Consider the following 26,352-nt stretch of genomic DNA (forward strand, 5'->3'; position numbering starts at 1 on the left):
ACAAAAGAGTCTGTTGGTTTCTCTTTTCATTCCAATTCCTGGGTAAGATATCACTTACACATCCAACACAATAGGCATTCATTTATACGACTAAAGAAAGAGCTATGTATAAACCCTTAACATGAAGGATTAAGGAGAAAAAAAAAATGACAGGGAAAGAAAAAGGATAAACTGTCCTTCACAAGTACCCACAGAGAGGAATAGAGTTAGCAAGATGAACATTCCTCCCACCAGCTGTACCATTTAAGTATCAAACATATTAGGTGGTTATACTTGACTTTTTACTTGATTTTATACTTTTATACTTGACCACATAGGTGGTCACACTTGATTTTATCAGTTCACCTGAGCTCTTCTTTCTTCGTCTGGACCTTAGGTTTCAAATACATCTGAAAAAAGCCAATAAGGACAAAAAGACATCTCAATATTTAACTGTCCGTGTACTAATTTCTATCATTTCATTGCTCAAACATGTGTTTACCAAGGTAGAAACAAACTCCACAATACATGCAATATGCACCATGAGGGCACTAGGGAGATGGATATGAATCAAGTTAAATATCCGTAGTCCACTGAAATATAGTTCTTAGAAAAAGTTTTTATACCAAAATTCTCATTAAAGAAGTTCTTCTAGTTCTCATAAATCAACAAGTAAAACAGAAATATCAGGGTCACTCATTTAGTCAGTAATGGAGGAGATACTCTGTTTAATTTAAAAAAAAAAAAAATCAGGGGTCAAATATCTACCCTAAGGGAAGGCCAGTCTAGTGAGGAGCTAACCTTAACTCTAGTCACTGAAATACAAAACGAAAAGAGACCTCTACTAAACACTTTAGTAACAGAAAAATAGAACATATTAATTTGTTTTCTAGGGTTTTTAGAAAAAATCTTTATGAAACTGATCGTGTTTCACCTTCATTTTGACAGCAGAAGAGGACATTGTTAAGAAAGTGGAGCCCTTACTGGGTAGGTACATAGAAATTGTGAGAGTAGCTTCTCAGTTCCCTAACTCAGAGGTTATTGTGTTTGGAATGAAATCTCAGATTTGAAAAACATTTAGAACTTTCAAGTACATGGTTTTAACCTTTTTTTTTTTTTTTATTGTAGAATTCTACTCAATATAATAAAGGAGTAAGAAACAAGTTTTTCACAAATATTCTGATTGGACACAAAAAATACGAGGCATTCAACAAACAGAAACTAATGAGAATTCCATAATGTTACTAGATACCAAAATTCATCAACAGAAACTGACAATATTAGTTAAAAGATTTTTTACAGCTAGTTATATATTAGAAATAGACTAAAGAATAAACCTAATAGAAGATGTGCAAGCCCCATAGGGAGAAAAACCATAAATTTTTACATTTAGGAACTGAAAATCTAAATAGAGATAACATATACAATATTCACAGATGGAAAAACTTCATATCACAAAAGTATCCACTTTGCCTAAATCAGTAAATTCACTGAAATTCCAATCAAGAACCCAACAGGGTTTATAGTGTAACTTAACTGATTCTAAAATTAATATAAAAACACAAAGTCTCAAGAATAGCCAAGACGATTTTGAATCGAGGGAGGGGGGTCTTAGATACTAAGGCTTATTATACAGCTATAGTAATTAAGACAATGGATGTAAGTCAGAGCCAGACAAATAGACAAATGGACAAAATCAAGCCTCCAAAACAAACCCACATATGTGCAAAAACTTGATGTTTACCACTGGAGGTATTACAAATGAAGGATAAGAAGGACTATTAAATCAATGCTGCTAGAAAAACCAGTTATCCATGTAGAAAAAAAAAAAAAACTGGATCCATATCATATAGACATAAAGATACAGAATCCTGAAATACAGAACAGATTTATGATGTCAGGATAGAGAAGGATTTCTTAAATATACAAAAAGCAAAGACCATAAAGAGATGGATAAATTGGACCACAGTGAATTTTCCATTTCTGTAGTCTAATCCATCTACCCCTAAAGAAAGTAAAAAGACAAGACTCAGCCTGGGACAAGATATTTTACAGCTTATAAACAGATACAAACATAAATCCAGATAGGTGACAAATTCTACAATTAAAAAAAAAAAAAAGACAAAAAACCCCAGTTACAAAACAGGCAAAGGATATGAACAAGTAATTTACAAAATAAACCAAAGGGCCAATAAATGTGTGAAGAGATATTCAAAATTCTTATGACCATTAAAAACTGACTTGTTTAAAGTATGAGGTAACCTGTTTACAACTCACAGATTTACACAATTAAAAAGTTTTATAGTACCAATTCAAATTCAGAGACCTACAAATTAACCAAGAGGAATCTTCAAAAATGTCAAATTCATAAAATACAAGGAGAGACTGAGGACTATTTCAGAACAAAGGAAATGTTAAAAATTTGACAGCTGAATGAAACACAGGATTCTACACTACACTCTTCTTCTATAAAGACCATTTTTGCTATTACTGAGGATTAGTTGATAGAAAATGATCACTGTTAACTTCCTGACTTAGGTGGTTAGAAGGATGTCCTTATTTGTAGGGACTAATACTAAAGAATACTAAAGAATTAAGAGATTATGGGGCATGGAGTCAGCAACTTACCACCAAATGGTTAGGAAAAAAGTTTCTATGCATTGGTCATTATTATACAGAAAAAGTTTAACATAGGAATGAAACCATCAGGTTCAGGTTAATGTTCACCTTTGGGAATTAAGGGAAAAAATGGAATGAAGAGTATACAAGGTACTTCAATTATATCTGTGGTGGTGGTTGTTAGATTGTGTTCTATTTTTTGTGTATTTGATTCAACATTACACAGTGAAAACTGTTTCAAAATCAAACTGTGAATACCTTTACTACTACCTACATCTCCCTACATTAGAAGCCAATATATGTGTTAAACAGGTCATCTAAGCTCTTAATACCAGAAGACACCTCAAGCACATACTTAAGGGATAATGATGGCGTTTTATAAATGTGCTCTCTACTACATTAGATAAAGGTTGACAAACATCTTCCCAAGAAACGATTAGGCCATCAATACTCAAACTTAAGTACTTTGTGCAATCTTAGGGGACCATTTCTTCCATACTTACAAATGATGACAGGAAATCCAGAATTTGAAAACTTTGTCAGAATAATTTTATCATCATTGGCACTGATTTAATGCCTGTTAATGATCACATCTAGATAGAGGACCATTCTTGCATAGCTTTCATTCTCTCAGAGAGAAGATATCAAAACAAACAAGAAGAGATGAATGCATAAAATTTCTCTTCCTATTCATTTTAAGGTTTTTGTCTAATTTGGAAAACTGGCAATTAAAGCTAATTTCCATCTAGACATAGAATTACAGGTAAAAAGAAATGTGGGATCTTAGAAATCTTAAAGGTTAGGAAAATGCACTTAATAGGCAATTGTTTAAGATAAACCAGTTGAATGCTGCTGCATGGGTTTAATCTAGTGGGAAGACCTATCAGAGTAACAAAGGATAAGTTCTACAAGGGATTTATACACAAGCAGCTGTGAGGCAGGTTTAATGAGTGCTAGGTCTGATAGGACATGGGAAAGGGTCTGAGAGGAGTCATGTCTGGGCCAGGATTTACAGTAATGAATAGCAGTCATGGAAGGGTGGCTGGAAGGCCAGTGCATTAGCCCGGGGAAGAGGTAATGAAAGGTTCAACAGAGGACAAACAAAATCAGGGCCTAAGAAGGACAGAAATGAATGGATGTGACCAATGCCTGAGGGGGATCAGAAAAGATTCCCAGATCTCAGTGTGGGCTCCTGAGAGAGAACTAAGCAAGGAGCAGTTTGGTGGGGTATTTTTCGTTTCGTTTAAAAGAACACGACAGAAAGGGGAGGTCAACACAATGGGAACATAGGTCATTACCAACATCAGTACCCCCTACAAAGGCCATTAACTATTCATAGGCAAGACAGCACTGTGAAAATCCCAGAAACCAGGAGTAAAGGTGAAACATGCCCCCGACTGAAGAGATAGATAAAGACAGTATTAGAATCACATAAACAGGACACCTAAAGGAAACCAAGTTCGTTCCAGTAACTGATCCTAAAGAACTAGAGGTCTATCAACTGGCCAAAAACTGAGAATAATCCTCTGTAAAGAGTTAAGAGTTCTTCAAGGGGCACCTGGGTGGCTTAGTCAGCTGGGCATCTGACTCTTGATGTGGGCCTAGGTCATGATACCAGGGTGGTGGGATTGAACCCCACATTGGACCCAGTGCTAAGCATGGAAGCTGCTTAGGATTTTCTCTGCCTTGTTCACTCTGGCCCTTTCCCCCACATGCTCTCGCTCTTAAAAAAAAAAAAAAAAAAAAAATTCTACAAAAACAGACAACTAAATGAAATTAGAAGGTATATAAGCAAAATTAGTTCAAAGAACTAAAACCATCAAAAAAAAAAAAGGCGAAGTCAATATATTCAAAGGTCAGTCATTTGAAATTATCTACTCAAAGGAGCAAAAAGAAAATAAAAAATACCTATGGGACATCAACAAGAGAAACAAAATATCCACTGTGGAAATCTCCAGAGAAAAGAGAAAGGTACAGAAAGTCTCAAGTGATAATGGCTGAAAACTTCTGTAACTTGGGGTGAGAAATAGACATCCAGATTCAAAAGGTCCAAGGACTTCCAAAAAAGTTGAACCCAAAAGGGGCTACGCTGAGACACATTATAATTAAATGGCCAAAAGTAACAAAGAATTTGGAAAGCCTGAAGGGACTAGTCACAAATAAGGGAGCCCCTGAGACTATTAGCAGATTACCCTGCAATATATTTATATATATGTACACAAATATATATATATATATACACACACACACACACACACATACATCTATATATAGATTTATATTTATATATAGATTTATATATATAAATAAAAGAGTTATATACATAATACATATATAACACAATGTTAGATGTCAACTATATCTCAATAAAGTTGGAAAAATATCAAAAGAAACTGATGAGGTCAGTTTCTGGTTTCTTGAGGTGTATATCTTTTACAGAGTTTGATTATAGCTGCTCTTCTGAAGACACAGCAAAACATCAGACTACTGGGGAGATGCCAACATAAAAGGGCTCCCATCCCCCATGAGAAATGTGTAGGGAACCAAAGAGGATGAAGAAAAAGCAAGAGGGCCAGAGGCAATACCTTGAAGAAATACAAATCAGAAAAGGAAACCTGGAAACTGGTAAAAACAGGCCAGAGAAGAGGAAAATCCGAAGTAAAGGAGTGTCATGGTAGCTAAAGGAAAAAGTAATGCAGACAGGAGGGAGTGGTCAGCAGTATTACAGGTAAAATCGGATGACTAGGAGGGCACTTACAGTTAGGAGAATAGCAAAAACTACCAATTATCGGTAGGAAGAGCCAAAGTAGTTTATACTTTACAGAGGACAGACTCTGAAGGGAACAAAGCAAAAGACAGGAGTGAGGGGCAAAGAATACATGAGCTTCCCATGGACAAGATGTGGATCCCAGGGAAGCAGCAGCCCTGGGCCATCAGAGAGGTGCTGTGTCCTGAAGGCGACTCCAGCAGAGGAATGGGCTCATGGAAAACTGGGCAGAAGGCCAAAGGAGACATCACCAGTGACAAGGGAATTATAGGTGAAACTGGAGGGCAGGTGGGCACAAAAATGCCACAGGAGAAAGCAATCGGCATTTGTAATCTCCTATACCTGTAACAGGCAAAATCATGCCCTAATCTCTGGATCCTACAAATAAGTTCTATTACACGGCAAAGGAGACTTTGCAGATGTAACATTATTTTGAGTTATCTGGGTGAGAACATAATCTAATACATGAGCCCTTAAAAGCAGACAACTCTGTATAGATGGAGACAAGAGGTGACACAGAAGGGAAGTCCTAGAAATTCTAAGCAGGAGATGGATTTGATGTAACGGAGAGATAGAGGCCCACACGAAAGATAGGAAAGAGGCCTCTGGAAGCTAAGGCAGCCCCCAGAGGACAGTCAGCAAAGAAACCAGGACCTCAATCCTACAATAGCAAGGAACTGGATTCTGCCACCATGAACTTGGAAAAGATTCTTCCCAAAGCATCGATAAGAGCCCAGCCGTCACATACTGATTTTGGCCTTGTGAAACCAGAGAGGGCAGCTGAGCCAACCTGGACTTCTGACCCACAGAACTATGAGACAGCATATTGGTGTCTTAAAGCCACACATCTGTGAAATTGTGTAAATTGTTACAGCAGCAATAAAAACTAACATTACCCAGGGCACCACTGCCAGATTATCAACACCCGAGGCCTGAAGCATCTTCTTATTCCTCCTTTCCTCACCTCCCATCAAGTCCTGGAGGAGACAGATGCAGGCTGGAGAGTAGAGCACGGAAAAGTAAGGTAGGAAAATGGAAAAGACCAACCCTGCTCCCCAACAGCAGCCTGCACTGGAGACTACAAGCGGAGCCAGCCTGAAAAGGGGCAAGAGGGAAACTTCTTCTGGATGAAAATTGTTTGCGTTAAACTAGGATTTTTTTTCTGTTTAATCTGAAAGCCAACAGAAAGCTCTGGGACCTGCCTGGGATTTCATCTAGGGGAAAGAAAGAATAAGCCAAGGAGACTGGTTTAAAGAGCCAACAGCTAGAATGAACGAGTCACTTTCAGCTTGTACCTACCATGCTGAACTCATTCAAAAACCAGTTAACATAGATAGACCCACAGTGAGTTCAAGAGTGAACACTGAAACTTGATTTCTAGAAATTAAAGTTGTATACACAAGGATGTTAACACAGCTATTTTACAAACCTAGATTCATAGAGAAACCAATATGGGCTTTCAGGTAACAATTCTACTTTTACCAAAAGACAAATGGGAGAAAGAGCTATTAAGTAGTCTAAGTATTCATCACTACTTAAAAAACAAAAAACAACAATAACAACAAAAAAACCCACTAAAACTATTACCTAGAGACCAAGTAAATCCATCTCCAATATAAAAGTTAAATGAGTACAAATATTGAAGTATTACCCTGTACCTCCTCATTAAATAATCAAGTCAGCACACTATCTTAAGAAAAAAAGGCTCTGTAAAAACAGTTTTTACTTCATGTGAAAATTACTTCAATACCTTTGATAAGGTTAAATAAGGCTTTAAAAATTGCACAATGTCAAAACTAAGAATTTAGATGCAAATTTTCAATGGTAGGAAGCCCCTGTAGGTGCAAGTTAAAAAAAAAAAAAAAAATCAAACCCAACCCTGCATCTAGCATTCTCTACAGACACAGGAACAGCTTTAAATTTGTCAAAAATAAGGTACCCTGAAAAGCCTGAGAAATATCACTCATTACATTTAAAGAAGGGAAAAGACCCTTCTCAGCTTCAGAACCATCAGTGGATTCTACCCCCACAATGTATTGTGATGTGGTCAAGCAACGAGAAAGAAAAGACAAGAACCCAGTCCTCACTTTAAGATGACCTTAGTTCTAACAAACTCGTTTATTAGCAAATTGGGCAGCCCTGACCCATCAACAATTTCATTTGACTTCTGCTGAGTAAAAGGAGTTTGATTGCAAACGATCTTCTGCCAACAGGGATACCTGTTTAAGATTTAACAAGTGATCAGGCCCAGTTATTAAATATGTATTCTATAAACATTCCAAAGATGTCAATATCCTTCTGCCCTATACATAACTACAAACTGATAGTCTTACACTTCTCCTAAGAATAACTGAAAAACAGTTCAAGTAATCATGTTCAGTACAGAATGCCACTGACTATATTCAGTACTTTCTAGGTAGCTGTACTTTTAATGGCTTATGGTGATAAAATGTGGCCTTGTAAACATCTAACATCAATAGCCTACTCAGTCTGCTTACTCAGATGGCACCAGCAATTATGATCAAAAAGAAAAATTTCTTCAAAGTAGTCACAAGGAAATGAAAAAAAGTACCATTCTAGAATCTCATAGGTAATTTATATGCATGGTTCCACATACACTACATGGGATGAAGGAGTAGCTAAGGGCACTTTATTATCTTGAGCCCTCAAAGGTAATATTGAAGAGAACTACCTTTATACACGCCTCATTAACAGAGGCAAAGGCTAGGAAAAAAAAAAAAAAAAAGTGCCTGCTTTGGCAACACATGTCCTAAATCTGGAAAAAAAAATTTTTTTCAAAGCTGAAATTATATCAACTCATGGGAACAAAAGACTTAATAAGGAGTTATACATGTGTAGTTAATTAAAACCAAAATTAGCACTTCACCAAGAGCTGACATAACAGGAAATAATGTCCCAAGCCTACGGTTCATGTAAAACAATACTAACAAAACGTATGCTCAGTGACGAAAAGTTAGTAATCACTAACACTGTAATTCTTCATTTATGGAGACACAAACCAGGCATGCTCTCTTTCTGGGGTCTTCTGAAGCTCCATGTATAATGCTGGACACAAATACTTGAATAGAAAATAAGGCAGTATAATAGTAAATATTTTATTGATTCTAGTTGAGTAATAAAGAGGACCAACTATTAACTTTCTCAAATTTCAAACACATCTTACACTCTAAAGTAAATAAGTATATTTCCCTAAGAAGTAACAAGACTGTCAAAACCAGTAAGTGAAATAAATATAAAATAAACCCAGACTGGGAGGGTGCCTGGGTGGCTCAGTGGGTTAAGCATCCAACCCCCCCCCCTTTTTTTTTTTTTAAGTTTTACTCATTTATTGGGGTGGGGGGCAAAAAGAGAGAGAGGGAAAGAAAATCTCAAGTAAGCTCCACACTCAGCACAGAGCACAACATGAGGCTCAATCTAATGACCACAAGATCACAACCTGAGCTGATATCAAGAGTTGGCCACTTAACGCCACCCTGGTGCCCCTAAGTGTCCAAATCTTAATTTTGGCTCAGGTCATGATCTCATGATTCATGAGTTTGAGCCCCGTGTTGAGCTCTGTGCTGACAGCAAAGTGTCTGGTTGGGTTTCTCTCTCCCTCTCCCTCTGAGCCAACCCACCCTCCCCCCACCTCCCACCCCTGCTCACTCACAACTCATGCTTGCACTTTCTCTTTCAAAATAAATGTGAATAGGGGCACCTGGGGGTCAGTCAGTTAAGCATCCAGCTTCAGCTTGGGTCACATTCTCACAGTTGGGGAGTTCAACTAAGTCCTCTAAGTCCATCTTCTCTACTAAACTTCCCTAAGCTGCTGCAATAACCTTTCCACTCTGGCTTCCCCTAAAGCTAATGAGATATCTCAAAAATTAATTTCTTCCCACTCTGAACTTCTGAAGAACTTAACCATTAACTACCACCTTTTGGCAATTCTTACTTAATTTTTCCAATGTTTGCTTTGAACCCTAGGAAATAAGCAACTTGAGGGTAAGAACTATATATGTAACTATTTAGATGCAATTGGCATTCATTTTGTGATAAACAATTACGAACATGGTTAATATAGCAAGCTAAATTAATGTGACCAACAACCCACTTAAAAGTTATAAGCAGGGGCGCCTGGGTGGTGCAGTCGGTTAAGCATCCGACTTCAGCCAGGTCACGATCTCGCGGTCCGTGAGTTCGAGCCCCACGTCGGGCTCTGGGCTGATGGCTCAGAGCCTGGAGCCTGTTTCCGATTCTGTGTCTCCCTCTCTCTCTGCCCCTCCCCCGTTCATGCTCTGTCTCTCTCTGTCCCAAAAATAAATAAACGTTGAAAAAAAAAAAAAAAGTTATAAGCAGAGTCACTGCTTTGTGGAACCAACTTGAAGGCAGCTTCTAATACCAGTGTGTGTCTCCAGAAAAGGCACACCCCAAAGTAAGTTTTAGTTTCCTCAGATATCAATGCTCTAAGACTATATGAACCTGGTTATCCTGAGAACTAAGACAGGAATCAAACAAACAAAACCAAAATAAACACACCTAACAACATACACAGCACCGTGACCATCATTCTAAAATGCAAATGAACCCAAACAGACCACTTAGATAATCTTTGAGATTCAAAATATATCACTGGATACTTTAATAAAATACATAAAAACAGAAACCCTCTTAAAAAAAAAAAAAAAACAACTACTGTGCTAATTTTTCTCTGGTTCTTATTTTTTGTAATCCTGGAGCTCTGAACACCTCATGTGCTATCTTCAATGACATCAGAAATCACCCTATGGAACAGGGGTCTTAAGTGTTATTGTTCCATTAACATGATTAGAAGCTAAGGTTTTTACATCAACCATTTTATGAAAAACCACAATTCTTACCATCATCTTTTCGAAGAGTTTTAAGACTTCATTCTCTGACAGTGGCTTTGGAATGTTTTCCATCATCTCTGAAGAACAATCATTGCTTGCAAATGCAGTCTTCAGGTTGGAAAGTGGAGGTCTCTCCTTTTTGCTTCCTGGAATTCGTATGCTGGCAAATTTGTCCAGCTACAAAGGTAAAAAGTAGCATGTTATGTTAGTATTCCCTTCAACAATATTTATCTAATTACCAAAATAAGAAAACCCACACGGTGGATCACATTATCACTATGATTTCATCCCAAGGCATTCAACACTAGAATCTTCAAAATTTTTTTACAAAAACAGAAATATGAAAATTTTTCAGTAACCATCCTGTCTAAAGGCAGAAGAGAAATCAGACAACCTCCAAAGATTCCTTGTAATCTTAAATTATAGATTTAAGATTATAACGACAAGTGACCTTTGCTTCACGGATTAACAAACTAAGCAGTTTAAAAAGGTAACTGGACTAATTTAGTGGTTGGCAATCAAACTAACATTTAGTATCCTAGTCCTTAGCCCCCTTGTCCAGTACCCTTTTTCATAGTGCATGCCACACTCCTGAAAAAACAAAACGTGATTTAGGAATTCTAAGAGTTGAATTCTACTTATTATCTCCAGAGCTAGTTGTTCCGGTAAATACCACATTTCTCTTCATTCAGGCTGGTCTGTATTTGAATTTCATGAACAACTATAAAGTACGATGGCTGAAGCCTCAGGAAATAAAGCTGGGTTTTTGCGGTAATGGGATTTCTTCTATTAGATCAAATAGTTCACTGATATTTGAAAGTGTATAGACATTAATTTATAAACCTAATTGCATATTCATTGAATATCGCTTGATTTCACAAATTCTATTCGTCACATAAAACCCACACTCAAAGTTTCAAGTGGTAACAGTCAAAAACGCAAAATGTCTTAAAGAGGCTAATAGAAGTATACTCAAAAAACAATGGTTCTGTGAATTGTTCAATGTAACTATACGTTACACTGTTCTTACCATAATGTAGGTAATATACAGACGTGTGCTCTTCAGGGCAGCCACTAGCCATTTGTGGTTATTTAAATGTAAATTAGAATTCCAGTTCCTTAAAAGCCTAAATGTCCATCAACTGATGAATGGATAAAGAAGATGTGGTTTATATATACAATGGAATACTACTTGGCAATGAGAAGGAATGAAATCCTGCCATTTGCAGCAACGTGGATAGAACTGGAATGTATTATGCTAAGTGAAATAAGTCAGTCATAGAAAGATCATATATTTTGACTTCTGTGTGGATCTTGAGAAACTTAACAGAGACCATGGGGGAAGGGAAAGGGAAAAAAACTAAATAGTTACAAACAGAGAGGTAGGGAGGCAAACCATAAGAGACTCTTAAATACAGAAAATAAACTGAGGGCTGATGCGGGGTGGGGGAGAGGGGAAAGTGGGTGATGGGCAGCGAGGAGGGCACTTGTTGGGATGAGCACTGGGTATTGTATGGAAGTCAATTTGACAATAAGTTGTATAAAAAAAAAAAGTTCAGTTCCTTAGTTACACTAGCCCCATATCAAAAGCCACATGTGGCTAGTCAAAGTACATATATAACATTTCTACTATCACAGAATGTTCTATTGGATAGCACTAGGATTTCATTAAGACGCGAAGATAGCAATGTTTATCTTTCAAAATAAATCTTTAAATTCTCTGAGAATAAAGCCTAAGAAATATGCCATGTACTGCATTCACACACGGTCCATCTAACATGACCTAATCATTAAAGTACTAAGAATATGACAGCTTCCAGTAGCATTTAGAAAGTCACAAAACACTACCACTACTCTCATCCTAACAACAAAAACAAGCCAGAAAACTTCCAAAATTATAGTTGTTGTTTTCAACCCATCAGGGAGCTGAGGACACAATGAAACCTGGAAGAACTATCACCAAGTGACAAGCTGCTTTTATCCCTGACAAACAGCTACAGACTAAGAAGTTCAACAAGGGCAAAGAAAAAACAGCCTAATTTTTAACACACTATAGGCAGCCACATGGGTGCCGGCATGAGAAACATTACTAGAATTCCAAGGAGACTAAACATGGAGCAAGTCTCCACCCACCTACCGACACTTTCCCTCAGGTCTTCAACTGCTTGGGGTAGGACGCCAATGGCTGGAGGGAGGGCAAGGTGTCCTGAGCCATGTAATGTCTGGGGAGGCCTCTTCCCATGCAAAGCCACTGCCCTCCCAAACACTCTGACCTAGGTAAAAGACAGCCACCTGGGTGGCTCAGTTGGTTAAGCATCTGACTTCAGCTCAGGTCGTGATTTCTCAGTTCATAAGTTGGAGCCCCGCATCAGGCTCTGTGCTGACAGCTCAGAGCCTGGAGCCTGCTTCAGATTCTCTGTCTCCCTCTCTCTCCCTGTCCCTCCTCCACTTGTGCTCTCTCCCTCTCCCTCAAAAGCAAATAAACAAACGTTTAAAAAAAAAAAAAAAAAAAAAAAAGACGGGAAAGAAATCCCAAAGACACAATCTGGACCTTCAGAGAATAAATGACAGTGGCTACCTGATGGTTGGCTGGGGACAGATACCAGGTCAAAGAGACTTCTTGAAGAAACAGAGCCAGAAGTGCAACTGCAAACACAAAGAACTCTGCACTAATTCTGAAAAGGGCATCAGAACTTTAAAACAGAGTTATCCCAGTCTTGAAAGCTAGTAGTTCAGTTGTAAAGCCAAAAGTAGGACGCCAGAATCTCCCTAGTGCTAAGAAACTTTTGAAGCCCCAGAAGACACTAATCAAACTAAAGCAGCACCTTTGGCAAGCCCATCTCCACCAGAGAGCATAATCGACTCAGCCCCAATTCTAGCAGCCTGAAAAAAGGGCACATTCTTTCTTAGAAGTATTATTTACTTTAATTTCCACGTATTTAAGTCAAATGTCCACCGTATATTCACATACTGCTACATACACAAAGGACCAAGGAAATGCCACGCACAAAGAGAAGCAGACCTAGAGGTAGCCTGGATGATGGAATTGCCAGACGGACCATTCAGAAGGATGTTTGTAAAAACGCTGAAGAATATAATGAAGAGTGAACACAACATAGGAGATGGGGAATTTCAGCAACAAAGTCATGGAAACTATTTTAAGAACCACACTAGAAATTTCATACATATATCGGGGCACCTGGGTGGCTCAGTTGGTTGAGAGTCTGACTTCAACTAAGGTCATGATCTCATGGTACGTGAGTTCGAGCCCCTCATCGTGCTCTGTGCTGACAGTTCAGAGCCTGGAGCTTGCTTCAGATTCTGTGTCTCCTTCTCTTTGTGCCCTCTCCCCCTCATGCTCTGTCTTTCTCATTCTCAAAAAATACTAAGAGAAAAAGAAATTTCAAATGTATCAAAAAAATGAAAAATTCATTAGCTGAGCTTCAGAGTCACCTGAATATTGCTGAGAAAAGAACTGGGAAACCTAAACCCAGATCGACAAAAAGCATGCAAACTGAAACACAAAGAAAAAAGGGAAAGAATAAAGAAGAGAGAAACCAAGAGCTGTGATATAATATGAAGTGCTATAATACAAGTATAATTGAGGACCAGAAAATGGTACATAAGAATGATAAAATAACTGATTTTTAAGAAATCAACTCACAGAGGGGCGCCTGGGTGGTTCAGCTGGTTAAGCTTCCAACTCTTCTTCTTAATGTTCATTTATTTTTGAGAGAGAGACAGAGTGCAAGCAAGGTAGGGAGACATAGAATCCAAAGCAGGCTCCAGACTCTGAGCTGTCAGCACAGCTGACAGCCCCCGATGTGGGGCTCAAACCCACGAACGATGAGATCATGACCTGAGCCAAAGTCGGACACTTAACTGAGACACCCAGGTGCCCCTAGGCCTCCAACTCTTGATTTCGGCTCAGCTCATGATCTCCCAGTTCATGAGTTCAAGCCACGCATCTTGGGATTCACTCTCTCTCTCTCTCTCTCCCTGTCCCTCCCCTGCTGCCTGCCTCTCTCTTACAAATAAATTAATTAAAAATAGGTCAACTCACAGATACATACAAGCACAGCAAACTAAGAATACCAAAACAAGCCCACACCTAGGCAACCCATAGTCAAACTGCTAAAAATTAAAAGTGAAGGGCAAACCATAAAAGCACAGCCAGAGATCTGAAGACGCATTATGTACAAGTTAAAAATTACACAAATTACTCATTTTTCACCAGACACTACAGCAGCAGAAGACAATGGAGTAGTATCTTTACAGTTTAGTACTTGGAGAAAACTACGGTCATCCAGAGATTCTACATCTAGCAAAAATACCTTTCGAAAACAGAAGCAGAATAAAGACATTTCAGACAGAGAAAACCTGAGAGAATCTGTCTCCAACAGACCTGTACTACAAGAAGTGTCAAAAGAAGTTTTTCAGGCTAAAAGAAGGATAACGAGATACAATCTCAAGTTGTAAAATGAAACGAAGAACAGAGACGTTACTCTATTAGATGTTTATAATACAAAAGAAAAAAAGCTATGTACAATTTAAACTGAGTAACAATCAAGTGGCAGAGACAAGCATATAAAGAGGTCATTACATATGGATATAAAAAAACGCAGCAAGATATGTGCAATGAACCACGGTAGCCAAGAGGGCATCAACTCAACATGAACACTCCCTTACTTTGGCAAAACCCAGAAATATACCATTGTCTCCACATGCTCAGAGGTCCAAAAGTTAGTGTCCCTGTGTACCTGAGCACCCTAATTCTTGATACTTGTTTTAAAAAATGAGGAGACACCAAAAACAGTAAGAAATGGGACTGATTCCTCCACCTGGCTTCTGAATCACTACTTCATTGCAGTAACTTCTCTACAGGGAATATCAATTCCTGAGTATAAAACCTGTGCTGACTCCACACACTACATACACAAGAAAGTAACTTCATTAATATGCTAAACTTATAATGAAGTGAAATTGAGCAAAACATCATTAATGTGACATCAATATTATAAATGTAAACATGTCAATGAGTGGGAAGAGTAAGCTTAAGCAATTCACAAGCTAATTTGTGAATATATAACCTAATGGTTTCCATCAGCGATAGCTACCCCAAAATTTTCATTTTTGCCAAAAAAACCACAACTTTCTAAATAAGATTCTCTCAAAGTCACTGAACACCTTCTGTATTTTATGCACTGTGTTAAGAGCTTGAAAGGCAGCATCAGGTTGAATGCATTTGTTTAATTCTTAAAATAAGGAAACTGTCTATGTAAAAGGATGAGCTCCAGAACACTTTTACAGGTAACAATTTCCTAATATTTAACTTCTAAAACAGTATAAACAAAAAAATCCATGAGGTTTTTAGAAGGAGAACCGCATTTATATCAATAAACAATATCGTAATTTGTACAACAACAACAAAATAGAATTAACACACCTCCCCCATATGCTTCGCACCTAAACTCTAGGGGAAAGTTGGATTTTATTCAACTGGAAAGCAATTTCACACATTCCCACTAGGATAGCTACAGGCAAGGTACGAAAAATAAGTATATCCCTCCTTTTAGCTTCCAAGTCAACAGAGGTCCGAATACAAACAGGAGATACTTAAGGATCAATGTTGCTTAATTTCAACACTTTTATTTATTTTCCTGATTAAAAAGGATGAAACAAAGGCGTGCCTGGGTGGCGTTCAACTTTGGCTCAGGTCACAATCTCACAGTTTGTGAGTTCGAGCCCCGCGTTGGGCTCTGTGCTGACAGCTCGGAGCCTGGAGCCTGTTTTCGGATTCTGTGTCTCCCTATGTCTCTGCTCCTCCCCTGTTTTCCTCCTTCCTTTTTTGTTTGTTTTCCTCCTTCCTTTCTTGTTTGTTTTCCTCCTTCCTTTCTTGTTTGTTTTCCTTCCTTTCTTGTTTGTTTTCCTTCCTTTCTTGTTTTCCTCCTTCCTCTCTTTCAAAAATACATAAACATTAAAAAAAAAAAAGTACAAAATAAGAGTCATAGGAGAAAAATACATACGATCCTCCTATGTTACAACAGCAAATTAAATTTGTTGAATACCTCAGGCTTAATTAAAAGCATTCCCAGGTATGGATGCTCTATCAAGCACTACAGGTAGATTCCACATCATCTGGGCACTACTGACAAAGCTAGGTGCAAAATGAACTTTACTATCAAATCATTTAAACATTCTATTGTTTTGTTTTGTTTTGAGAGATAATGCTATGACTCCACTCATAAATGGGGGGGTAAAAATCCCCCTCCTAATTTATCTTTTATAGAATTGCTCATCCAATTTGCTTGAAGGAAGGCACAATGAAACATGAGCAAAATTTTTAAATACCTTGGTCTGTAAATGCACAGTACAAATCCCCATTACACTGACTGTAAGTTGGTTATTCTGTATTTGGCAATGGAACTGGGAATATGTTCCCAAGTTGTGCACCTGCACAGCTACTGTTCATTTTCCATGAAATTCTCCTGAAGCTGAACTAGAAACACAACCCAAGGAGGTGAACGGTGCCAATGACTTGCCTTTGTTGAAGAACTGGTTGAACACACAGAAGACTGAGAGAATTTTATTTTAATGCTATTTAAAGGTAGTACACCACACTTAATTAATATGGCTTCAGCTGTGTCTGGGGTGTACAGAGTTTTATAAATTAATATCACTTATCTTCACGGGAAGTTAAATGAGCACCCTGCTGAGTATTATCTCACACTGATAATCAGTAATTACAGTTTAAATAAAATTAATTAAACCAAAAACAGGCTCTAAAAAACTATCTGGATTTTAAGCTATAGTTTAACACTGTAATAGTGACAAAGTTCTATTACAGTGGTTTAAATACTGACAGCAGTGACTTTTTTTTAATTTAAAACAAAAGGAAGATATTGTAATTATTAGTCATTTTAAATTTGAAAAGCCTGAAAAAGTATGTATGATCATAAACACTTCCTTAGAACCTACAAGGGACTACATATTTTCATGCAATCCAAGAGAATCAAGCAAATAAAAGTTCCTCGTAATTTTAAGTCAATTCTAGGTGAATGCACTGCCGAAATCTAGAAAAAAAAAGATTATTTAAAATTATCTACCAGTTTTCACACAATCTTGTGCCATATTTAAGAAGAAAAAAACCTAACAGCTAAAACAGTTTGGCTTTTTCATTAACTTTATTCATAAATAGGCAACTAGCTTACTAAAAAAGCTCCAGCATCTGACTTCTGAATCCTGCCCAACCACCTGTTTGCTCTGTCACCCTAACCGAGCTATTTAAACCTTTCAAGATCGTACCTATCACAGTGAGTTGTTCATAGGAAATGAAAATGCTTCTCACCTTTCAGTTTTGGGTTAAAAGTCCTGAAAAGCTGTAGCTGACAGCTCTAAAGCAACACGTGTATCTTCACAACCCCCTTCATTCTCTATCACCACACATAGTTCATCTCTTTACATGTCCTTTCATAAGACTTAGGAAAACCTGCAATTTTTTCATTTGTTTTGAAAATGTTGACTGTCTCTTGCCCACTGAAATATAAGTGCCATGCTAAATGAACCATCAACTGTCTTAGTCACTGTAGTAGGGAAATTATCCTGACTCGATTGGCCAATAGGATACTGCAGAAATGACGGAGTGTGGTTTCCAAGACTAGATCATAAAAGATGTTACAGCTTTTGTCTTACTCCTGCTTGGATCACTCAGTCTTGGGTATGCCAGGAAGACACTCAACACCTAGGGGGAGGTCCACGTGTCAAAGAACTGAGCTGAAGAAACTGAAGAGGCATGGAGGCCTCGTGTCAACAGCAATGTGCGTGTGCCGTCTTGGAAGCCCATTCGAGCTTTCAGATGACTTATTACATAGCAACAGAGCACTAACAGCTCCTCATAGAGTAATACTTGTAAATAGCTCTAGCCAACATCTTCACTACAACCTCCTAAGACCCCCAAGCCAAAACCAGCTAGCTAATCAACTACCAAATTCCTGCCCCCAGAAGAAGTGTGAGATACTAATCGTTTGCTGTTTTAAGTCACTAAGTTTTGGGGTAATTTGTGAGCATAGCAACAGGTAATGGTTACAGTCACCATATATGTTCAGCCTATAGCACAGAGTATAGCAGATAGTTAGCAATCAACTAATTCATGAAGGTATGAATAACTGAATAAACAATTACTGGATAAAATACAGAAAATGCAGTACATCTCTCAAGAGGTTTACCACTTGAAGAAAAAACATGATAGAAAACTTATTATAAATATTATAATATTTATTATATGTATTTAAGATAAAATACATAGGTGCCCCCAAGAAAAATCGTAAGCCAAGTACATCAGCGACAGATAGGAACAAGTGATTAATCCTAGGGTGAGGGAACTTCAAAGGAGGCTTGGAAAGAGAATGTATCAGGGAGTCCTGTGCAGCTGATGGGAGAATTACAGAAGATAGTACACGTAGGCAGCCCAACAGTATGCCTACCTAGTCCATGGTCTTCACTAAAACGCTGGGAACATCAGTATTACTGAGAACACCATCGGTGAGAAACTAGCCATCCGCAGGTATGAAAAGCTAACCATCCCTGTCTGAGGCCACAATCCTATTACTCAATACCAATTCCCACCAACCTAACCACTACTGCACTCTATCTTTACTATCCCTCAGTGTTACAAGTGGCCTTTTCTGGCCTTAAATTTAGGTTATAGTGAAACTACACTATACTCTCTAGCCAGAGGCTTTGAAAGCAATGTTTTACCATCACCCGCAAAAAACAATCATCTACTTACAGTAGTTTGTTTACACTTAAATTTCATATGGTATCTCATTAAATGAGAAGTATACTTATTGGGTTATTAAAATTCCTTGAATATAAATTGTAATATGTAGTTAGTGTTCTACAGCCAACTGGTGTAGGGCAGCAAGTGAAGATGCCTGCACAGGGAAGAACGGAGGCCCCCAACAACAATCAGCACCAACTTGGCCAGTTGCAAGTGAACAACCTATAAATGGATTCTCCAGCCCTATCAAGGCTTCACATGACTGCAGCCAGAGCCCACAATGTCATGCTTATAAACTCATAAAAACTCTGAACCAGAACTATCCCACTAAGATGCTTCCAAATGTCCGACCCAAGAAACTGAAATGTTAAGTGTTTATTATTGTTTTAACACTCTAAGCTTTGAGATATTAGCAATAGGAAAGTAATACAGAGCTCCTCATAGAATACTTTTAAATGCCTAAAATAAATGTAATTACAACAAAAATGGTGTTATGAAATATCTTAAATTTTAGAGTAATAGGTCTTAATACATTACAGAACATGAGGTAACAGGAAGTCTAACTTCAACATAGTGTTGAACACAGACCACCTTTCAAAATACCTTCAGTAACTATAATGTGTTTTGAACATACCTATTTTCTGGGTTAATCAAGTCACAGGTCAAATCCTATGTGTGTATGCATTTTGAATGTTTAGTTTTTTGTTTGTTTAGTTATTTAGAGAGAGAGAGAGAGAGAGAGAGCATGCACAAGTAGGGGAGAGGCAGAGAGAGATAGAATCCCAAGCAGGCTCTGCACCATCATCGCAGAACCCACGAACTGCGAGATCATGACCTGAGCTGAAGTTGGGTGCTTAACCGACTGAGCCACCCAGGTGCCCCTTGAATTTTCAGTTTTTAAAGAAGTTACAAATACAGGTGAAAACAAAGTTTTGCTTACAGATTAATGAAAATGATACAATCTTTTTTTCCATTCCAGTTCAAAGACACCATGAAGGTTACTACAGACTGCCTGGAGGTCCATGGACTGCAGTTTAAGAACCTCTGATAGTAGATATGGAATAACAGAAACAGGAGTGGAAAGGAAAACAACTCCTGTGTCTAATGTCTCTCATGCATTAGGGGCAGAAACTACAAGACCTAAAGATGAGACCAAAAAGGAGAAAACCAACAGAAATGCTTAAAAACAGCTAGAAGCTTTTGAAGGAAGAAGCCAACAGGAATGCAAAGCTTTCAAAGAATATCTAGGTTTCAATTAGAACAAGAAGGAAAACAAACATTCAAAAACAGGCTTTGACTTCCAAAGGGCAAAGTAGGAGGGCTTGAGAAGCCTGGAGGATGTGAGATAGGATGCCTGAGAAAAAGAATAAATGGTCCTAGAGAGGGAGAGAAGCATCTAGGTGCTGATAGGGATTGATTATGACTTCTGATGTTGACTTAGATCAACAGAAAAGTGATGTGAACTGTAGTAACAAATGAAAACTAATAAGGAAACAAATCATGAAATCATGTAGACTGTCTCTTCTTTTTAATTTTTTTTTTAACGTTTATTTATTTTTGAGACAGAGAGAGACAGAGCATGAACGGGGGAGGGGCAGAGAGAGAGGGAGACACAGAATCTGAAACAGGCTCCAGGCTCTGAGCGGTCAGCACAGAGCCCGACGCGGGGCTTGAACTCACGGACCACGAGATCATGACCTGAGCCGAAGTCGGACGCCCAACCAACTGAGCCACCCAGGCGCCCCCTGTCTCTTCTTAAATCATCTTCTCTCTGTCCCTACTGCCACTGTCCTAGTTCAGGACACTTGGACAACAGCTGTATACAGCCTCCTAGCTTGCCTCTAGGTCTTCTCTGTCCCTCTACCCCTAACCACTTGCAGCCATTATCAACACTGACATCATTTTGATCTTACTGAAATGTAAATCCAATCCTGTCCCTCACTCCTGTACTTAACCTTTCAACCTTTGCATCCCCATTACTCAAAGGAGGACATTCCAGTCCTATCATGGCTCAAAAGGTCCAGCTTGATCTGAACCCTACTTTCTGTCCAGGCAATCTCTTCACTACTCTACCCGCCATTACACTGTAGGAACCAGATGTAATGAACAACTCAGAGTCTCTTAAATGTGCAAACTGTTTTTTGTGCCTAAAAACCTACCACAACCACAACTCCTATCCCATCTCCATAATCGGGATCATTTCACCTCAGTCTTTGGCTTTCAGTTTGAGCTACATCTTAGGTAGGAGCCTTCCGGACTCCTCAAAACTAGGCTGGATGCCCACAAGTCTGGTGCTTGCCATTACATAGCACGAGTACTATTCTAAAGTTACTCCATCATAGGTTTATTCATTATTTTATTCACCACTGGACCTACTCCTGGAACTTAGCATAGTTCATACAATTGGTGCTCTATTAGTCTTTGTTAAGTAAATAATAAATAGCTTTCTGTCCTCCATGCCTGGGATACAACCCATTACTTCTTCCTTTGCTAATTCCTTCCCAGCAATATCAGGATGAACTCCAAGTGTTATGTCTTTTATATATTCATTAAGAACAATTTGGACTCTTCCTAACACTGACCCTTCAAAGACTGGTCCCCTAGATTAAAAACAACCATGAGTTCTATAATATAACACCAGGTGACAAGAAAAATATCCAAAGAAAAAGATAATCCCTTAAAAATAATATTCAAACCCCAAAGTTTTACCTACTCATATTGTTAAGCACAATTCTAATTTCTTATATACAGATATTAATACTATACACATAAAGGAAATATAAGTTAGCTCTGTAGATAAATAGCACACTTTTTACAAGACATAGACCTGTACTACCCATAAAACAAAAGTTTCCTGAGAACACCAACAATTGTTTTCTACTTGCCTACCTGGCACTTCCATCTGGGATCCATTCAGTTGGTATCCAGGGAGTAAAATTATCAGAGTAAAAAATTACTACAACTCAGGGCACCTGGGTGGCTCAGTCAGTTAAGCGTCCGATTTTGACTCAGGCCATGATCTCATGGTTCGTGAGTTCAAGCCCCACATCAGGCTCTGTGCTGACAGCTCAGAGCTTAGAGCCTGCTTCAGACTCTGTCTCCTTCTCTCTCTGCCCCTCTTCCTCTCATGCTCACTCGCTCTCTCTCTCAAAAATAAATAAATTTTTTTTAAAATTACTACAAATCCTACAACTCCTGCCAGCCTATATTCCAACTTGTCCTTCAAAAGTAGCTGAAAGGTCCCCTTCTCTACCAAGTCTTCTCCCAACCTCAAAGATGACCTTACAACTCCACTGGACTTTATACACAGTGCAATGGGCCTAGAACAGTATTAGTATACCTATACAACTGTAAACTGTATACACATCTGTTTCTTCACTGTTCCCAATGGCAGAACAGTCATATTGATCTTTATATTCCTATAACAGTACTAACCACTCAAATGCTTAATGAATGAATGGATAAAAGGATGAATAAACAAGTCTGCACACCCCACTACATCTTAGTCTGTTCAACTCTGAGAGCTCTTGATCTAATTCCCAAGTTTCTACTGATTTGAGGAGGAGCTCTCTAAACTATCCCATAAATATTTAAAGATTCTAAGACAGTACTTAAGTGTTACTACTGAAAACCTAAGTACAGGAAGCTCTAATTAACTCATATTAATGGGCTCAGAAAGGCCCACCTGACTTAGTGAATAATTTAAGCTTAGAGAACTTGCTCTGATGTATTTTACCACATACATTCAATTGCCCCAGTCCATGCTGGTTTATCTACTTAACACAGAAGAGTTTATTTTGAATATATAGCTTCAAAGAAAAACTGGAAAATCTCACACTTGTTGTATTATCATTCATGGTTTTTAAACTTACCAAGGAAAACAGAAGTTCATAAAAGTGCAAAATGAACTTCAATCATAGTACAGAAAGTTTTATGTCTTATTAGACCAATAAGAAAAAAAATAATTGTTAAGCTCTTTTTTTAAAGTTGATGATGTATGTTCTATTGACTTTCAAGTCAGGAACATAAATAAAGTGATTCTTTTCTTTCCTAAGTACAATGTCTAATTTGGCACATATCCCACAAGGGATATCACATCTAGGTAGGTCCAGGAGTAGCCTGCAGGTAGACAAAACCTGGTTCCCTCAAGTGTATCTATCTGGGGAACTCATCTTTGAGTGAACCAGTCTCACAGATAACACCCAGGAATGTGCTAGAGTCAAACAGCAGCATTCACATCAAGCAAGGCACAAGGTCCACAGAGAACAATGAAAGTTTCTCATAGCACTCATCAGAACCCACACTCAGGCAGTATCTTCAATGGCTCTAAGACCTCATTCCTGGTGGCAAAATTTGAGGGGAACCAAGAAAGCCTATACTTATACCTGGGAGCAGATTGCAGTTGCCATATCTGTAAAGTGGTTTGCAACCAGAGTTTCTCCATGTCCTTTGTAATTAAAAAAACAAAACAAAACAAAACAAAACAAAGGAAAAAAAAAAAACAGACTCCTATCCTTTACCTGTTGACATCTCTCAGTCACAAATGACTACTCCTTCAGCATAAATGTTTCTCAGTTTTGTTTACTGGAAATACTAAAACTACCTCATTTCTTACAGACAACTTCTTAGAGATGTCTTTATAATTCTCAGGATTAAGGTAAGTGACTAGGATACAATTTTCCCTTGTCAATTTAATTTAGAGATCTCAGGCACCTGTGTGGCTCAGTTGGTTGATCACCCGACTCTTGACTCATGAGGTCATGACCTCACGGTTCCTGTGTTCAAGCCCTATGTGGGGCTCTGCGCTGGGAGTGCAGGGCCTGCTTGGGATTCTCTCTCTGTATCTCCCCCCGTCTCCAGTTAAGTCTCCCTCAAAATAAATAAACTGAAAAAAATAAAAAAATAAAAAAGCTTAAAAAAAATTTTTTTTAAATAAAGGCCAGAGGTTTCATATAGATGCCTCCAGAGGAAAAGCAGGGAACAAGAAATATACTTTTAGATTTTATATTGGCACTCTCAGAGGAGAAAGGGATAGTACTTAAGTGGCAATGTAACTCTCTTGGTAAAGACCACATTCTCTGGAATCAGTCTGCCATAGTTTTTCTGGCTGCCTCATGACATTGAACAAGTTACATAATCTCTTTTGCCTTAGTTTTTCCATCTTTAAAAATGGGAATAAACTGGCACTTGGGTGGCTCAGTCAGTTAAATGTCCGACTTCAGCTCAGGTCTGATCTCCCAGTTCGTGAGTTTGAGCCACACGTCGGGCTCTGTGCTTACAGCTCAGAGCCTGGAGCCTGCTTTGGATTCTGTGTCTCCCTCTCTCTCTGCCCCTCCCCTCCCTCACGCTCTCTCTCTCCTTCAAAAATAAACAAACATTAAAAAAAAATTAAAAAGAAAAAGAAAATGTAAGGTTTAATTTGGGGCATGAACAGTTTCAAGTATAGGTGAGACATCCATACAAAAGTATTCAGTAGGCCAATAGAGTAATAGATCTCAACTTAAAGAAAAGGTCATAGACAAAGACATGGACTAAGGTCATCACCCCAGTCCAGCACTATACACAGGAGAGCAGGGGCCTCAGTAAAGAAACCTGATAAATGACAATAGTTTAAGATAAGCAAAGGAAAACCACACAAAACAAAAAAGGAAAGGTCATGGGGATATGAAATCGATAAAGTTTGTGTCCCAGAGGCCAAGAAGTATTTGTTCAAAAAGGAAGGCAATAACTGTATCAAGTATAGCCAATCAATCTAGTCAATTTCCAAAGACTACAACTTAATATTACTGGGGATATAAGTAGTTATTTCATAATGATGAAAGATTTACTACAATCCCAAATGTATATGCAATTAATTAAAGAGCTTTAAAATATATGGAGCAAAACTGATAGAACTGATCAGAGAAATAAAATATCCAGAATTATACTTGGAGACTTCCACACTTCTCTCTCAATAATTGTTAGAACAAGCAGAAAAATCAAGAAAATAGGATATGAATAATACTGTCAGCCAATGTGACTTCTTTATAGATGAATCTAACACAAGCAAAATGCACATGTAACATTCACAAAGATAGACCACATTCTGGGACAGAAAGCAAGACCAGCAAACTGAATTATGATTGAAGTCACACAAAGCATGATCCCTGGCCACAAGGAAATTAATTTACAATTCAGTAATAAGAGAGTTCAGGAAAATCCCCAAATATTTAAAAGTTAAACACAGACCTAAATAACCAATGGGTTAAAGAAGAAATCAACAGGAAAATTGGGAAATTTCTGAACATTCAGAAAATGACACAGCTAAAGTAGCACTCAGAGGAAAATTGATAGTGTAATTGTTTTTATATTAGAAAACAAAGGCCTCAAATCAATTAGGTAAGTTTCCACTTACTTAAGAAACCATAAAAAGGTTAAGGCAAAAGATTAAAATATATATATATCAAGAAGTTAATGAAACCAAAAGCTGGTTCTTTGAAAAGATCAATCAAATTGACAAACCTCTACCCAGACTAATCAGGGGGGAAAAAAACAGAAGACAAGTTGTTTATCAGGATTAGAAAGGGAAAAATCAATACAGATCCTATATCTAACAGGATAAGGAAATATCATAAATTCCTAATTCAAGAACACAGATATGAAAAAATTACTTGAAAGGCCAAGGCTCACTCAAGAGTAATTTGGCCCTGTATCTAGTAATAGACATTACAAGGAATGGCAAATAAGCATAATAAAAGACGCTTAACATCATTTGTCGTTAGTGGAAACAGTTTCTCATAAAGTTAATCATAGTTACCACATAATTCCCCTTCCAAAATGAAACCATACCCCCAAAAACTGTACTCAAAGGTTCACAGTTTTATTCAATCACCAAAAACTGGAAACCCAAACTGTTGAATATATAAACTAGAAGTATTACCAAACAATGGCATACTATTCAGTAATAAAAACAACGAATTCTGATACACTAGAGGGGGTCTCAAAAGCACAATGCTAAGAAGCCAGACACAAAGGCACTATACTAAGTGATTCCACTTATATGAAATCCTAGAAACGGAGTTATATGGTACAAAAAGCTGACGCATGTCTCCCAAGAACCAGGATAGGCGGAAGAAATTGACTACAAACGGCACAAAATCTTTTGGGGTGATGGAAAGCTTTTATATCATGATCATAGTGTATACATGATTGTATACGTTTGTCAAAATTCATCAAATTGCATCCATAAAATTGGTATATTATGTTAAATGTAAATCTTTCCTCAAAAAAAAAAAAAATCTTGTTACTAACTATACCACTAATGCTGTGAATGCATAGTTCACCAAGCATTTTGGCATTAT

General features: G+C 37.9%; 1 protein-coding gene across 1 annotated transcript in view; it reads right to left on the minus strand.

The window, feature by feature from the left end:
* The window catches only part of DIAPH3 (diaphanous related formin 3), a 514,561-nt gene that overhangs the window by 456,732 nt on the left and 31,477 nt on the right, over positions 1–26,352 (minus strand). Inside the window, exon 3 of the mRNA XM_043580147.1 lies at positions 10,243–10,410. Within this exon, the coding sequence (XP_043436082.1) occupies positions 10,243–10,410 (168 nt within the window). The remainder of the gene's footprint in view (positions 1–10,242; positions 10,411–26,352) is intronic.

The sequence above is a fragment of the Prionailurus bengalensis genome, chromosome A1, assembly GCF_016509475.1.
Source record: "Prionailurus bengalensis isolate Pbe53 chromosome A1, Fcat_Pben_1.1_paternal_pri, whole genome shotgun sequence".
Taxonomy (NCBI): Eukaryota; Metazoa; Chordata; class Mammalia; order Carnivora; family Felidae; genus Prionailurus; species Prionailurus bengalensis.